Source organism: Peromyscus maniculatus, chromosome 9 (assembly GCF_049852395.1).
Source record: "Peromyscus maniculatus bairdii isolate BWxNUB_F1_BW_parent chromosome 9, HU_Pman_BW_mat_3.1, whole genome shotgun sequence".
Lineage (NCBI taxonomy): Eukaryota > Metazoa > Chordata > Mammalia > Rodentia > Cricetidae > Peromyscus > Peromyscus maniculatus.
This window is the reverse complement of record NC_134860.1, coordinates 25,455,094-25,470,918: the sequence shown is the minus strand read 5'-3', so window position 1 is coordinate 25,470,918 and position 15,825 is coordinate 25,455,094. Positions and strand designations below refer to the sequence as shown.

The 15,825-nt window shown below is 41.6% G+C and overlaps 1 protein-coding gene and 1 long non-coding RNA gene across 3 annotated transcripts in view; one reads left to right on the top strand and one right to left on the bottom strand.

Moving 5' to 3' along the window:
• Positions 1 to 10,714, top strand: part of Synpr (synaptoporin) — a 359,507-nt gene extending 348,793 nt beyond the window's left edge. For both annotated transcript variants that reach the window (XM_006975084.4, XM_006975085.4), the window contains 2 exons: positions 2,823 to 3,014; positions 9,058 to 10,714. In XM_006975084.4, coding sequence (XP_006975146.1) covers positions 2,823 to 3,014; positions 9,058 to 9,315 — 450 coding nt within the window. In that variant the 3' untranslated portion in view covers positions 9,316 to 10,714. The remainder of the gene's footprint in view (positions 1 to 2,822; positions 3,015 to 9,057) is intronic.
• LOC121832194 (uncharacterized) overlaps positions 1 to 15,825 on the bottom strand; it is a 38,932-nt gene that overhangs the window by 11,954 nt on the left and 11,153 nt on the right. The gene's annotated exons all lie outside the window — the stretch shown is intronic.

Below are 15,825 nucleotides of genomic sequence, written 5' to 3'. Positions count from 1 at the left end.
CTCAGGGAGAAATTACTTTCTCCTGCCACTTGGATTTGGCATTTCAGCTGTCCCCAGGTCAAAAGCTTCCAAAGGAAACTTTTTCTTCCCCATAAGCTCAAAGAGCAGCTTTTTTACTACCCGTAAAGCCCAAAGAAAGATTTTTTTTTCCCCAGTTTGCTTTCAAAGCCCCCAAAGTTAGAAAATTGAGTTTTTCTGTCTAGTTGCCTTACTTATTTTTTCCTACACAATCTTATACTTCTAAGTTTTTCCTAAACTATATTACTACCCTATACCTTATACTTATCACAGATAGAAATTGAGAAAGGGATAGAAGATAGAAAATTGACAGAAGAGAATTTCGCTGCAGCATCGGACATCCTTCCAGTCCGCTTTCCTTTTCTCTCGAGGATAAAACCCCTGCCTCACCAAAAATATATATATAAAAATATATATATTCCATAACACCGGCATGCCTTTCCACTGGCAGGGCTGACTCAGCACTTTCACCAAAAACTCTGTATTAAAACTATTATTTTCCTTTATCTTTAGTCCCTATTACTTTGTCTTAAGTCCCTGTTCATTTGTCTTTAGTCCCCCCCTTTTTTTTGTTTTTTTTCCGTCCCTTTTTTTTTTCTTTAGTCCCTTTTTTTTAGTCCCTTTTTAGTCCCTGTTCATTTGTCTTTAGTCCCCCCTTTTTTTGTCCCTTTTTTCTTTAGTCCCTTTTTTCCCCTTTCTTTAGTCCCTTTTTTCCCCTTTCTTTAGTCCCTTTTTTCTTTAGTCCCTTTTTTTCTTTAGTCCCTGTTCACGGCGCCATTCTGTGGGGCGTTTACCCACCACCCCCACAGCTTCCCAGAGTTTTCTTGAGTGCGAGCAGCAGGAAATATTAGATAGAAGGATTTATAGCGGAGAATGTTGCGGAGATAAACAGATAGAAAATAAAGGATAGCCTCGAGAGGGCCTGGAACCTATTCCAACGGGCCCGGACTGTCTCTGGTCCAGGGTTTTTATAGAGACGCCAAGGGGTGGAGCAAAAGACCTCCTCCCCCAGCACAGCCAAGTGCAGACCATCTCAGACACCTGCACTCAGGCCCGTGGTCCTGATCATCCTCTATTTGGACCTGCTGGGTAAAGCCACGAGGAACCCCAGAACGGGCTCCCACATATTTCTGTTGGTGTTTCATATTTGCTGCTTTCCTTTCGAGGTCAACTTTATTACTTTTGGTAAATAAACATGGTGCACTTAAGTAATAACATCAATATAGTAGGTCTAAGATTTCGGTCGATTGGGTTGAAACAGCCTAGGGTAAGGAATCCTACCTGGCCCTACACCCTGCCAAAGAGGATGCAAGAAATATGCCCTCATTAGAAGTCCGGAAACATGTCTCTATTTTATTTTTTTTAAACTTTTAAAATTACATTTATTGATTTGTGTGTGTGCATGTGTACATGTGGTGTGTGCACACACACCATAGCAAAGCCATGAAGCTCGAGGGTAACATGCAGGAGCCAGTTCTTTCCTCCTACCTTGTAGGTCTTGGGTATAACTCAAGTCATCAAGCTTGGTGGTGAGCTCATTTACCCCCCCACCCCTGAGCCATCTCACTGGGTGTGGAGATCTTTCGCCTAAATAGCAACATTCTCACATCATAAACATGTAGTTGGTAAAAGTAAGAGAGCTTCTGCTACCTGCAAACAGAGCAGGTAGTTTTCCCAGCTAGATAGACCTCCTTCTGTTATTTTTATGTGTTATGCATCAGTTGCCTGGGACTTCAGTTTCTTTGTCTTTAAAATGGGTATAAAAATACAGTATAGCCAGAGTGTGGTGGTGCATGTCTTTAATCTCAGCACTCTGGGAGGCCTAGTCAGGTCGATCTCTGTCAGTTCAAAGCCAGCCTGGTCTAAATAGTGAGTTCCAGGACATCCAGGACTACAAAGAGAGACCCTCTCTGAAAACAAAACAAAAATATAACATGATTATTGCAAACACAATTCTAAGCCCATAGTAAGCAAAAGTATAACAGTTAGCACTGCCCTTCCTAACCCAGTTCCAGGCATAAAATAGATAGTACTCATTTTTGTTAAACTAACAAATGCATGAGTGAATAAACACTGCCATCCAGGAGTCTTTGACGATGGCAGATGTCTCCAAATGTTTGAGTCTATCACACTGCAGCAATGAAGAATGTGGGGTCAGTAGTTAGAACGCCATCATTTCATGTCGGGTCTCAGACACCCTCCAACCATTCTCCAACTTATTGTACAAATGCAAAGAGGGATGCTTTGGGGAACAATAATATATGGATTATAAAGTTCTTGAATCATGCCTGAGAATGGAAGCAGAGCAGGCGTTCAATAACAATATAGCTGGGTGTTGTGGCCATTGCTGTTAATACCAACACTGGGAATGCATGATTTGGAAGATGTCTATGAATTCCAGGCCAGTCTGCTCTGCATCAGGGAGTTCCAGGACAGTCAGGACTACAAAGAGAGACACTGTTTCAAAAGACAAAACTAAATAACAATATAATTATTTATCTCATGTGAGTATAAACACGACATCAATAAAATTTCTTTCTCTCTCTCTCTCTTTCTTTCTTTCTTTCTTCCTTCCTTTCTTTCTTTCTTTCTGTCTGTCTGTCTTTTCTTTCTTTCTTTCTTTCTTTCTTTCTTTCTTTCTTTCTTTCTTTATTTTACAGTATATCTAGGTCCTAATGCTATGGGATCTTAGAATTTTCCAAAAACAAACAGTATTCACATAAATTAATAGATTTGTTTCTGGAACTGACATCTGGTTTTATGTATGTTTTGCTGTATTTTGTTCCTGTTTTCTCTCTGTGCAGGATTTTATCGTCACTGTCGTCTTTTCGTTCTTGTGGTTGGTTGGTTCATCTGCTTGGGCAAAAGGCCTGTCTGATGTCAAAGTGGCAACTGATCCCAAGGAAGTCTTGTTACTGATGTCAGCTTGCAAGCAGTCCTCCAACAAGTGCATGGCTGTCCACAGCCCTGTCATGTCCAGCCTAAACACATCTGTGGTAAGTATTTGTTCATCCAGGCTTGACTTCTCAAGTCTTTATTTGATGGTCAGTGATTAAGAAAAATACCCCAAAGCCACTCTGGACATTTCTACCTCCAAAACTAGGCCAATCAAACAAGAGGGAAATCTCACAGACAGGTAAGATGATATTTTAGCCTTCACGATTTTCATTGTCATAATCCACACATTGTAATACTGCTGGTTGCAGTTTTTAATAAAAACCCAGTGGATATTAGCAGCTGTGGTTTAGATGACAGTCCAGTGAAAATTCTAAGCCAGAGCTGATACAAAACCTAACTGTTAAGGCTGAAGCCTGCCAGAAGTTCAAAAGAATATTTGTTAACTCAGATGTTTCCTGGAAGAGAAACGTTTTATTAAAGCCACACGAGGAATATACCAAATTGGTTGGAGAAAAACATGCAGACTTAGTAGGGAGCAAGAGGAAATAAATGCACGGCTTGAAAAAGTCCTTAGAATAATTGTGTGTCCTCTTCCTCTTCCAGTTTAGCTGCTTAAGAAAAGATGCACTAAATTAGCGGAACAAAATCAAATATTGTCATCGAGAATATGGGTCTTACAGGAAAGGACAAATACTAACAGTTGGAGAGAGGCTAAACTGTATTCCTAATTTATATGTATAAGCAATTGTGCTACTGCCCAGAAGGAAGCTTCATCTGATCAAGACAAGCTAGAGTGTCGGCAAAGAGAAGCATCTACTGAGGAGTGGCAGGTTCAGCCCTGCTCACTAAAAAGACACTGTCCAGCAAAAGTGAAGAATAATTATCTTGGCTGCAAAGTTAACCTGTGACCCTGCGGCTTTCTGAAATTCAGTCAGGGAAGGGGGCTGCAAAGTGGGGAAGGGTTGCCCCCACCCCTCCTGATTTATTTTTTATAAATCTTGCCTTGGTGAAATAGTAGCCATGGAAATTAACTATGCCCTGGATCTTACAAACATTCTTACATATTTCTGGCCACACTTGTGAGTGACAACTTGTGAGCGTACATTAACATATATAGTGATTTCTGTAGCTTGTTTGTAGGCAGTGCTGAAGACATAATTGTGACTCTGATTTCAAAATCTAAGAGAACAAATATAAAATTCCTTGACATGTTTAACAAACCAAGAAAATGCTGTTCGTCAACTGCTAGCTTGATAATCCATGTCCCAGTGAGTTATGACAACCCACATTGCCTTGTCATTTACTCATGTTCTAATAAACTTTAGGCTGAAAGGGGGACTTAGCGATGAAGAATAATGTGTTCTCCTAAGCCTAACAACAATGTAAACATGTGGAAGGAAAGGCCTGCAGGGTTGTCACTGTGTCCCTGACAGCCAAGGCTCTGGCAGTTCTAACAGAACAGCTCCTTCAGATTGACTAAAAGTAAGGCTTGAGTGTTCTTTAGACCCTTATCTAGGACTAGTGTCTGTACGCATTCAGATATCTTTATTGTAAATAGAAACTGGTGACAGTTTCATCATGAAAAGGATAGTTTCTGGAAAAATACTATGAACCTGCTGAGATCTGAAGAGATGAGAATGGAAGAGTCTAGAGTAGATCCTCAACTCCCAACATCAGATAACCAAAATATTGTCTCTCTAGGTTGCTGAGTAGTGGGCATTTTACCTGACCTCCAATTTTTCCCCTCCAGTGGAAAAGTTCCTGGACAGACCTCAAGCTATTTAACTAAAACTTCACACTGCAAGGAAAATGAATTGTGTATTACGATCACAGGGGAACAAATATTAATCAGTCAACACAGGTTTTTGAATTAAAAGTGTGCTTGCCTTCAATTCACATTGATCTAGCTCAAGAAAAACCCAAAAATAATTAGAAAAGCTAGAAGTGTTCCCTAGAGTAGAATTCAGGGTGTAAGCTGGAAGACAATCAGGAGACTGGGTCTTTCACACTCTCCACCTCTCACCCTTGTGTGTGCATCTGTTGAAAGCCGCTGTCTGTTATGGTATCCTGTTCCAAACAGAGGATTGTTTTCTGTGCATATGGGAGAAGGTGGGTATCTTCAGTTTCTAATTGTGGATTTCCTTTCAAAGCCAATGGGATGGCTCAGTGGGTACCAGTGCTCACTGCCTGAGCTTGGTGACCTTATCTCAGAACTCACAAAAAGGAAGGAGAGAACAGGCTCCACATAGTTGTCTTCTGACTTCCACATGCATACCATGGTGTGTGTATCACACACAGAGAGAGAGAGAGAGAGAGAGAGAGAGAGAGAGAGAGAGAGAGAGAGAGAGAGAGAGAGAGAAATAGTAATCAAATATTTTTTTAAGGAGGGGAGGGGAACTTAGACTGAATGTACCTCACTCACTCAGATCCAGTTGCAAATGTCCGAGAGCATCCCATTGGCCCTTTTGGGGTCAGGTTTCCATCTCAGTCTCATTAATTGTACCTATAGGCTTTAGAAATTGTGTAGTGAAAATATGGCTCACAAAACCCACCATGCTAGGCAAGTACAAGTTCTCAAGAAGGAACCATACACACACTGTGGTCTGTGATTTCTGAAAGGAAAATGGTCAAGAAACAATAAATACTATCTCCTGTGGTAACAATGGTTTTCTTTGCCATTTTTAACTTCACAGTAGCCCTAAAATAAAGTGAGTTATCTAGACATTACAGATGCAGGAAGATACTATTGAGGATCCTGGGAAAGGTTTCTGGATCTAACTACGCTAAAGGTAGAACTGAAGCCAAACTTTACTAATATTGTTACTACTCAAAAGAGCTGAAAGCACAGTACTGGAGTGGTCTTCAAGAGAGTCCTGGGCAACAGTCTAGTGGAACCTTTATGAACAACAAACCGTCTCAGACCTCCATGCCACCATCTGAAAACTGTAGACAATATGCAGCAGACTTTGAGACTGCTGAGAGAAGATAATCCATGGGAAAAACACTTAGCATGCGGCCTAAACTGTGGAAAATGCTGATTAAGGACCACCTCACTCAGGGTACTCATTTTGTCTATAGAAAAAAGAATAGTAGAGGAAGAGCCTATAATATCTCAGTTTTTACCCAATATTTACTAAATATAACTATGCTGTGTCCATAATTTCTACTTCTGCTTTTCCAACTTTACTACAGGCAAATTGACCACCACCATTATGAATATCCACATTTTGTCTCTCAATTCTTTCCCATGTACAGTTTTATACCCTCTTTATGATATCCCCACATCTGACCTTGAATCAAAATTCTCTCCTAAATTCAAGTGGAATAAATGTCAGGATTCAAAGACTCATGTGTCCCTAAATGTGCCAGCCAATGGGAATTGGGGGCACCTCCATGATGACTGTGACAGGAAACCAGTGTTCCTTGCACACCTCAGGGGGATGCTCTGCCTTCTTAAGATTAAGTTGGGCCCTTTTTAAAAACTGAGTAGTCACAAGGAAATAGGAAATGATGAAGACAAGCAGACAGATAAAATCACATCCCTGAACAGAGCCATCCCTTCATATGAGAAGAAATTTTTTCAAATTTTTATTCATATATTGGCATATACATTCTACAAAGGTAGAATTAAACCAAGATCTCTCTTTTAACGGAAAATATCCTAGTCACTTTAAATGGCCTGTGTATAAATTTTGTTAGTGGTTACCTAATTCATTTTGATTAAGCAACTATTACACATTATTTACTTATGTTTCATATATTTCTTGGCAAGTAGCCTAAGACTCTATACTATACTAACGTTAAAAGAAAAAAGAATTTACAATGGAGAACTAAGAGAAGGGAAAGAAGGATGCTGAGAGGCAGAACCGAGAGACTTGAGTCTACCAAGGGAGGTATCGAGAAAAGGGGTCTTGATCAGTTTTCAATTAGATCAATTAAGAGCCTACTTTGTTGTCATTTCTCAAGAATATGTTTTCACATACTTGATGGTGACAGTCAACTGACTGCAATGCATGAACTACTATAAAACATGATTCAAACCATGATTTGCCATCTAGTGTTTACTAATGTGTCCAACTTTATGCATATCCACTTGAATATTCTCAACTATCCCTCAAGTCAGAAATATTATCTTCATTCCACTGACATCCAGCCTGCTATCAGGTACTTTTGTAATACCCTTGACCCATGCCCTTAAGACCCTACATGCTGAGGACATCAGCATCTCTTTCTCTCTCTCCCCTTTCTCTCTCTCTCTCTCTCTCTCTCTCTCTCTCTCTCTCTCTCTCTCTCTCTCTCTCTCTCTCTCTCTCTCTCACACACACACACACACACACACAGGACACCCCAGACTAACCAGGAAGTCATTTAAACTGGACAATGTTATCCTGGAGTAATGACCAAACATACTCTAACGTTGTCACCCATTTGCATCATGCTGTTGGTGCCTTTCCCCAAGAGGGTTGTTGAAATAGTGTCTCTTACTAGTCAACCAGTGAACAAACAATCGATATACCAGGGAACTCGTACCTGAGCCCCTGCTTCCAGCCACCAGCTGGCCCTGGAGAAGCAGCACAAGCCCTCTGACTTACCAGCAGCTTTCACAAGAAGAAGGAATTTCCATAGGAAAACCTCACACCTATTTCTTAAAACACATTTCACTCCTCTCTGTATCCTGCCCTCCATTCGGAATCTGGTTTTCAGATTCACTTCTTGCTGGAGACCTGGCAGTGGAGTTTAGTCCACAAAGAAGATGTGTGGAGTCAGCAGGGGGATGGAGGAGACAGACATGATCTGACGGTGAATCCAGATGGCTACCCACGCATTTATTGAAAAAAAAAAAAGGCTACACCTTTCGTACTCAAGTTTAGTCACAAGCAAGATTGAAAGCAGGCTTAATGATTCGGGGACAAAAGTGGACACTAACTTCATTACAGCATTTTTCCTGAGACAAAGCCATAAGTTCAGCAAGTATCTAAATGCTTGCTGTTCTCAAATGTTCATTAACTCCGCCAGGAGCCTTCTTACATCAATATAAGGACCACAAGTTCCTCCTGCCAGAGTTAAGGAGAATGACTACTTTTAACAAGCGAACTTTCCTCAAGCCCCTGAGGGAATGGAGGCCCTTATCCAAATGCCTGACCTTGAGCAAGGACTTCCTCAGGAACCAGACACTCCACTACAATTTAAGAACAATTTTTACTCCTCAAGGAATTAGTAATGATACATTTTTCAAGGGCAGCCCAGCCCCTGGGCTAGAGAGTTCAGGGTAGAGGGCAAGGTATGAGAGCCATAGCCTGCAATGTGTAGGGACTGAGGGATGCTGGGAGAACTGGCAGCCAGGTCAGCTTTGATGTTTGTCCAGTCTTTTTGCTGAAAATGAATGATAAGGGATGATGATGAAACCATCTATGACTACTCCCTATTGACACTGTGGTGTCATCGGGCACCCAAAAAGCTGGAATATTGGCCAAGTCCAGGAAGAGCAGCTGTTTCACTTGCTGTTCAAGTTCTGTGGGACATTCTGGGGCTAGGGACATGCAGTCATCAGTGGGAGCAATTTGCAGTCTTTAATTGGTTGAAAATCTGCAGGAACAGATATATATTAGGACCAGAAAATAAAATTAAAAGATTTTTTTTTCTTAGGTGTACATTTGAAACTTTCAGGTCCATGGTCCTGGTAGCTGGGGGAGGGAAGTCCCAAGACCAGAGAAAGGAGAAAGTCCCACCCCCTCAAGAATAGGCAGGTGGGGAAACAGGCTGTTGATTGACAGTACTTATCTGGAGTCCCTCTGGTCTGTGAGAAGTGGATTGCCATTGTTTGTAATCTATAGTGTGACCTTGACCCAGATTGTTTTCCTTGTGAAACTTCTTTTCCACATTTTCAATATAGGCATGTAATGTATACTAACACTAGCCTCTTAGACTGGGCACTTAATATATAAAAACCTTTCATGTAGTGCCTGGTATATATAAGGTATTCAGGAATCCTAAATCAAATGGTGGTTCTGAATGAAAACTTTAAATAGACTTCAAAATTAAAGTGCAGGCTCCCCCATGGCACTGTGAGGAAGTGCTGTGAATGGGCTTTTCTGGAGTTTCTGTCCAGTCTTTTAACCTCTTGCTCTGATTCTCCTCCAGGTCTTTGGGTTTTTGAACTTCATTCTCTGGGCTGGCAACATTTGGTTTGTTTTCAAGGAGACTGGCTGGCATTCCTCAGGACAGAGATACCTCTCCGACCCCATGGAGAAGCACTCGAGCAGCTATAATCAAGGCGGGTACAACCAGGACAGCTATGGGTCAAGTGGTGGCTACAGCCAGCAGGCAAGTCTGGGGCCGTCTTCCGATGAGTTTGGCCAACAGCCCAGTGGCCCCACTTCCTTTAACAATCAGATATAACCCAGTATCACCCAAATTCTTCTGGCTATAGCCTCACCACCTTCCATTTCAGTAGCATAAGAATTTTTTAAGAGTTTCAATCAATTATTAATGCAGAGAATGTTGAATGTAAATCAGAGATCTGTAGTCCTCATTAAGGCAGAAAGGCCTGGGTGGTGATAAATGGTACTTAGAGATGAGATGTCCTGAGGAGGAGATGCATTATTCATTATAGATAGGCAATTAGAAAGTACCTTGTTATATACACAGATAAACTTATGGTCATTTTGTATGTGTGTTAAAATAGTGGAAGCATTTTGTAGCTTAAAGTCTCTAGTATGTAATGTGCATAAAGCAACTTAAGTAATATTGAGTTTTCCTATGTGTTTTGATGCAAGAGACGTTTTAATGATTTCTAGAAGACTATTTGGTGAATCACAACATGCATGTGTTAATATTTTTAGTTTAGGCCCTTTAGGACTACAAATATGTTTTAGGTAATTATTCTGTACTGTTTTCACTTGATGAAACAATGTTTATGTGATTTAATGCATGAATAAGTATTTTCTTCCACCATAAACATGTGAAGATTTTTCAGTTTGCATCATGAGTTTGTTAAGTGGGTGTTCAAAGATGTGTATGCACTGCTTTGTAGATGTTGCAAGTCTGTCTTTCTGACTTTACCCAAGTTCTGAATGCATTAGAGCTAAAGTCTGGGAGCTTTCTCTATTTGTAGATAGTCAGTGTTCTGTATGGTAACTGCCCAATATTTATCTGATTTACTTAAGTAAATATTTACATTCTTGTAACTTCCTATGGTGTTTTGTGGCTTTTATCCTGTGAGCCATGAGTGATAAGGCACAATGACCCAATGCTTATAGAGTGGCATTTTCTTAGCATCCAGAGATACAGCTTTAGGTACCATAGTTTAAGTAGTACTAAGAAAAGTGCTCTATAGTCTCATATGACCAGTCAAACATCTGATTTTGTTTATTTTTAAAGCTAACATGTTGCTCAGTTCAATTACTAGAAATCTCAAGTTATAGCTTAACAGAATTACTTATTTAGGTTTGTGTATAACCCATAAATTAAGAATGGCTTCCCTATGCCACTCTATCTGAAAGATGGTTCTCATGAAAGACTGTCCAGAACATATTCATTACCAAGAAAACGTCAATCTTCATTTCTTCATTTTAATTCAGTGGAAACAACAAGGTCCAACAGGCAGGGTAAGCTAAGCATATGTGTTTCTAGATAGTTGTAACTGACATACAAATTCTTTGTGTGGTCTGTGACATTGGAAGCAGTTTAGCACAAAATAGCCTGCGTCTTAAATGCTATCTGTAACCAATTTCTTAAACCCTGTTGGATAAATCTGTATTGTGATATCTTTTGACCTCAATAAAGTTGTTGCCTACAATCTGGCTAAACAGTGAAGATCCATAACTATGAGCCTGTCAGCTTCAACAGCAAGAAAATAAAGGTTAAATGCAATGCTTCGAGCATTCTTGCCATTGCCTCCTGCCCCCGCCCCACTTTCACTTCCTGGTCTGTGTTCTTTGTTTAGTTAACCTTTCACCTATTCTGACCTCCCAAGTACTCAACACTGCTCAAGTCAAGGGCGAAACAACGGTGTGGAAAAGCAGAAGGGGGCTCTATTTAAGAAGCCTGTATTCTCTTAGGAGAGAACTGTGTTACACATCCACACCCTTGTTACACCGTGTGTGGTGCAGGGTGGAGGCGTGGGCTTCTGCAAAAGCATCCATCTCAGCTGGTCAGGGAGAAAACCGAAGGAGCTTCAGACTTGAGCAAGACCCAACTTAGGAGGACAGGCAGAAGGAAGCATACCACAGCAGAGTAGAGCCAGGCAGACTTTAATTCTGATAGTAGGAGGCAAGAGGAATAGATAGAGCTGCCATAACATAGAGACTGAGGGAGGCTTCGGACAAGGGGAGCCTGCCTATGGGTGCAGGGGTAAAAACTACTTGGAGGTCACAATTAGAACTTCTATCTTCATCTGAAAGAAACTTAATGAAGGCACTTGGAAGATGGTGTGTGTGTGTGTGTGTGTGTGTGTGTGTGTGTGTGTGTGTGTGTGTGCAGAGGGGCAGTGACACTATGAGAGTATTTTGAAAGTGTTTTGAAAGAATATCAGAAGCTATTATGTGCAGCTGACTGTGATATGCCCATGCCTCCTCTGCCCTGTTTTTCAAGTTAGTAGCTGGATGGGATTTCTTCCTTCAGCCCAGTGCAGGAAGAGAAAGTGACCTCTTCTTCATGCATAGTCATGAGCTCTCCAAACCTCATACACCCTGATGACAGACTGTTACAGGTCCAAAGCCCTTTGGGGCTCTGACAAATAGAATTCCCTGATTGAGATACAGACATGCTTTCCCAGTCCACTTCAGGGTCACAACAAAAAGCTGCCTTCATCAAGAAGGAATTTCACTAAACTGTCTCAGTCCTTTGGGTTTCAGGGAAAGAGACAAAGATTTGGCCTTTATGGAGAAAGAAAAACGAGGAATAGTCATTATAGTTGGCAGGCCTGGGACCACCAAGATTGAGTGTGCAGTCTCAGCTTCCCGGCTCATTGATTGTTCAGGATGCTAGCTGACTTTCTTCCTTGGAGAGTTGAAGCACACAGATAGGAAGAGTGGTCCCAGTGATCAGACTGCTAAAGTTAGAATTCCCACCCTGCCATTTTTGCAATACCTCTTTCTTCCCAAGTGACTTCTCCAAAGCCTTGAGACGTTTTCATTGCCACAGTCTACAGTCTGGAAATGTAAGGAAGTTAACACTATGGGGACCACCTAGGGCATGTGGGAGGTCAGTAATGGGAAGACACTTAGAGTCTCATTCTTTCAGATGTCCCGTCTGTATCCTGGGGCTCAGAGTACAAACTCAGAAGATTGTTATCAGGAGGAAAGGTAAGCCATTCAAAGGAATTAGAGCAACTCCTGGCACACTGTGTGCAATGTCCAGTGTGGGACATCGCAAACCAGAGCCCCAGACAAGAGCTACTTGCTTGAGGGGGATTCTAGGAAGCCAGCCAGGGTGATGAATGAGAGAACAAAACAAGGAAACATTGAAAAATAAAAAAAGCAACAAGAGCAATAAAAAGGTGTCCCTGGTGGTGCTGATGAAGGCAAGGGAAACTTGGTCCCATCATAACCTCAGAGCAGCGTTGCTCTGAAATTTTTCCACCAAGAAGCAGGAAGTGAGGCTGGAGTAGAACTCAGGCAGTAACTGCTTCTATGCAGACCACAGCTCAGTTCCAAGAATGCACGTAACAAGTGGAGCATCATGTGCACAGGCTCTGTGGCCAGTCAGCCTCGCTAGCAGGAATGGCTGCCTCACAAAGCAAGATGAGAAAGCAAAACAAAACACCCAAGGTAGACAGCTGAGGAGGAGTGAGACCTGAGGCTGCCGTCCATTCTCCACATGTGTGTTCATGTACATGTGCAACCCTCCCAACACAAAAGTTAAATTTTTAAAAAATTCCAAAAGATATTTTGAGATCAAAAAATGAGAGGAGGTTGTGAAATCTACTCACTGGCAACCCCCATTGGTGGAGTTTGCCCACTTAGGGTGAGTTTACATGGCCGGTGCACCCGCCAGTATGACACTAAACACTTCAGATTATGAGCCAGAGAGAGGACCTGGACATAAATTCTTCCATGATCCCTTTCAGTTCCTGGAGAAGGGAACACAAAGAAGGGAAAAAGAGACCCTGGGAGGTGCCTGCGTGATGGAGGTCACTGTCCACTAGAACAGAACTATCCATCCTTCAAGCTGTGGCTGGTCTCAGAGGGGTTAATCTGGGAAAGCAGTATAAAGCATCAAACCACCTTCTACATTGGTCACCACCGTTACTGTTATTTCTTAGTCTATGAAAAAGGACTGCTAATGTTCCTCTCATAGATTGAGACAAGAGATTATCTGGTTGCATGTGGGAAAAACTAATGAACTGTATGATATTCAGTTCTGTGGGGTGGTTGGCTGTGCAAAGTTGAATTAATGAAATGAAAATCTACTTCAAACTGATACAAGGCTGAGATTTTTACAGACCAAATTTCTCATTGTACTGAGCTGAGAAAAATTACTGTTGCTGGAACCTTTGGAGTTTATCTCAAAATTAGAAGACTCAAACAACAAGCAAGTAAACACATAAAATATGCAAGAATAAATTGATTGACACTACAGGTAAAAGAACAATGGGGAGGGAATGGTCTCTAATATTAGAGGGACTAGGCTTAATATTATACATTCCAGGGGCTCAGGAGAGAAAACTACAAATGGCGAGGACAATTTTTGGGAAATAGAATCTCAGCACACCAAGCTCTATAGTCCACTTGCTTTAATTCCTCTGGGATAACATCCTATTTACACAGCTTCAGTTCTGTTCTCATGCCTAGCTCCTTTCTTGCCTGATTTCTTTCTGTATTTATCTACTGCTCCCTCTAAGTTCTATCTTAATCCTCTCATCTTAATTCTGCCTCATCTAGGTCCTTTTCACCTTGCTCTTACTCAGCTAGTAATTCCCCATCTGAATCTTCCTCATCTTCCATCTCATCCACAAATTCTCTCTGGTAAAAATCCTCCTTATCCATATCTGTTCTCCATCTCTCCATTCTCCCCAAGTCTCCCAAGAGTCCAGTTATAAATAAACCCATGTAATAGCAGTCCCCTGGTCAAGCAAGATCACCAGGCTTGAATTCTACAAGGTCATAAAGGTAGGTAAGAATTTTCCTTAGGCAGTGACCACCAGACTTTCTTTTATAATCCAAAATGGGAGTGGTAAAAGAGGAGGTCAACTGAGTGCTAATGACTGGTTAGCATATCAAAAAGGGAATCTATGTGCTCAGTCTACATTCTGAGAAGTGGTTAGGTAAGAAGTTAGGGGTCTATAAAGTTAGTAAGACTGTAAGAAAGGAGGGTCTGAGCTAAATTGTGTAAAGCTATTACTTAAGGTCCACCTGATCTAGGCGTGTCTCCTTGTGGAAATTACTTTGAATCAGGAGACCAGCATGTGGTGGTTAGTCCTTGAAAGTGACTGAAGAAGATATCTAATTTCAATGCTGAAAGGGGAGAAATGGATGGGCTAGGGGGAAGGAAGCCTTTCCTGAGGCTGTTCTCCAAATACCTTGAATGTATATGTCCAGAGAGTGATAAGTCCACACTGTTAGCAATTCTTAGGGAAAAATCAATTGGGAAAACTATGAAGGCACACATGATACTCATAACAGAAGACAGCTGATAGATAACAAGCCAAATAACTTCAAAAGCTCCTTGGAATTTGGCTTCCTCTGAAGGAATTCCTTGATTCCTTCAGGTAGTGGCTTTGCCATAACCGGCTGAGTTCTTATAATATTTTCCTGCAGCCTGTAGCAGAAATGGAAATGGGAAGCCAGCAAGGGTGCCTCTCAGAAGACGATTTGAAGCTGAGACTTGAAGGAAGACTTAGGTTTGAGGGGAATATAGCATTCAGAGGCGAGTGTACCTGGGAACCTAAGGTGGGGGTGAGGAAGTACTTAATGCCTTTAAATTTAGAACAACTAGCAACAAGTCTAGCAGTGCTAGGACATGCAAGGGAAGAGAAAGAGCTAGGAGTTGAAAAGGTGAGAAGGGCAGGGTTATAAAAGCCTTAGACACAAGAAGAAGTCTCATTCTAAGAGAGGCAAGAACTACAGGGCTTCCTGCAATGGGCAAGGACCCAGTTCATTTTCTCCTCTATGAGCTTCCTGGCTTTGACATTGTACTATGTACAGTATCAATACTAGGAGAAGCTGGGAGACGAATTCATGGAATTCTATATTAATATTTCAACTTCTAATAAATGGGAATTCTGAGTGTTTTAGTTAGGGTTTCTATTGCCGTGAAGAGATACCATGACCACAGCAACTCTTATATTTTTGGTTGTGAGCCTAGCCTTTAACACTGAGCCATCTCACCAGTCTCATGGCAACTCTTTTTTTTTTTTTTTTTTTTTTTTTTGGTTTTTTGAGACAGGGTTTCTCTGTGTAGTTTTGGTGCCTGTCCTGGATCTTGCACTGTAGACCAGGCTGGCCTCGGACTCACAGAAATCTGCCTGGCTCTGCCTCCGAGTGCTGGGATTAAAGGCATGCACCACCACCCGGTGGCAACTCTTATAAAGGAAACATTTAATTGGGGGTGGTTTACTTACAGTTTCAGAGGCTCGGTCCATTATCATCATGATGGGACATGGCAGCATGCAGACAGACATGGTGCTGAAGGAGTAACTGAGAGTCCTACATCTTGCAGGCAACAGGAAGTCAACTGAGACACTGGGCAGTATCCTGAGCATAGGAAACCTCAAAGCCCACCCCCATAGTGACACACTTCCTCAACAAGGTTATACCCACTTCAACAAAGCCACACTTCCTAATAGTGCCACTCACTATGAGATTATGGAGGCCAATTACATTCAAGCTACCACACTGAGAGTAGGCTCATTCATTCGTCAGTTCGTTCGATAACTATTTACTGAGCTTCCACTCATGCCAAGCACAA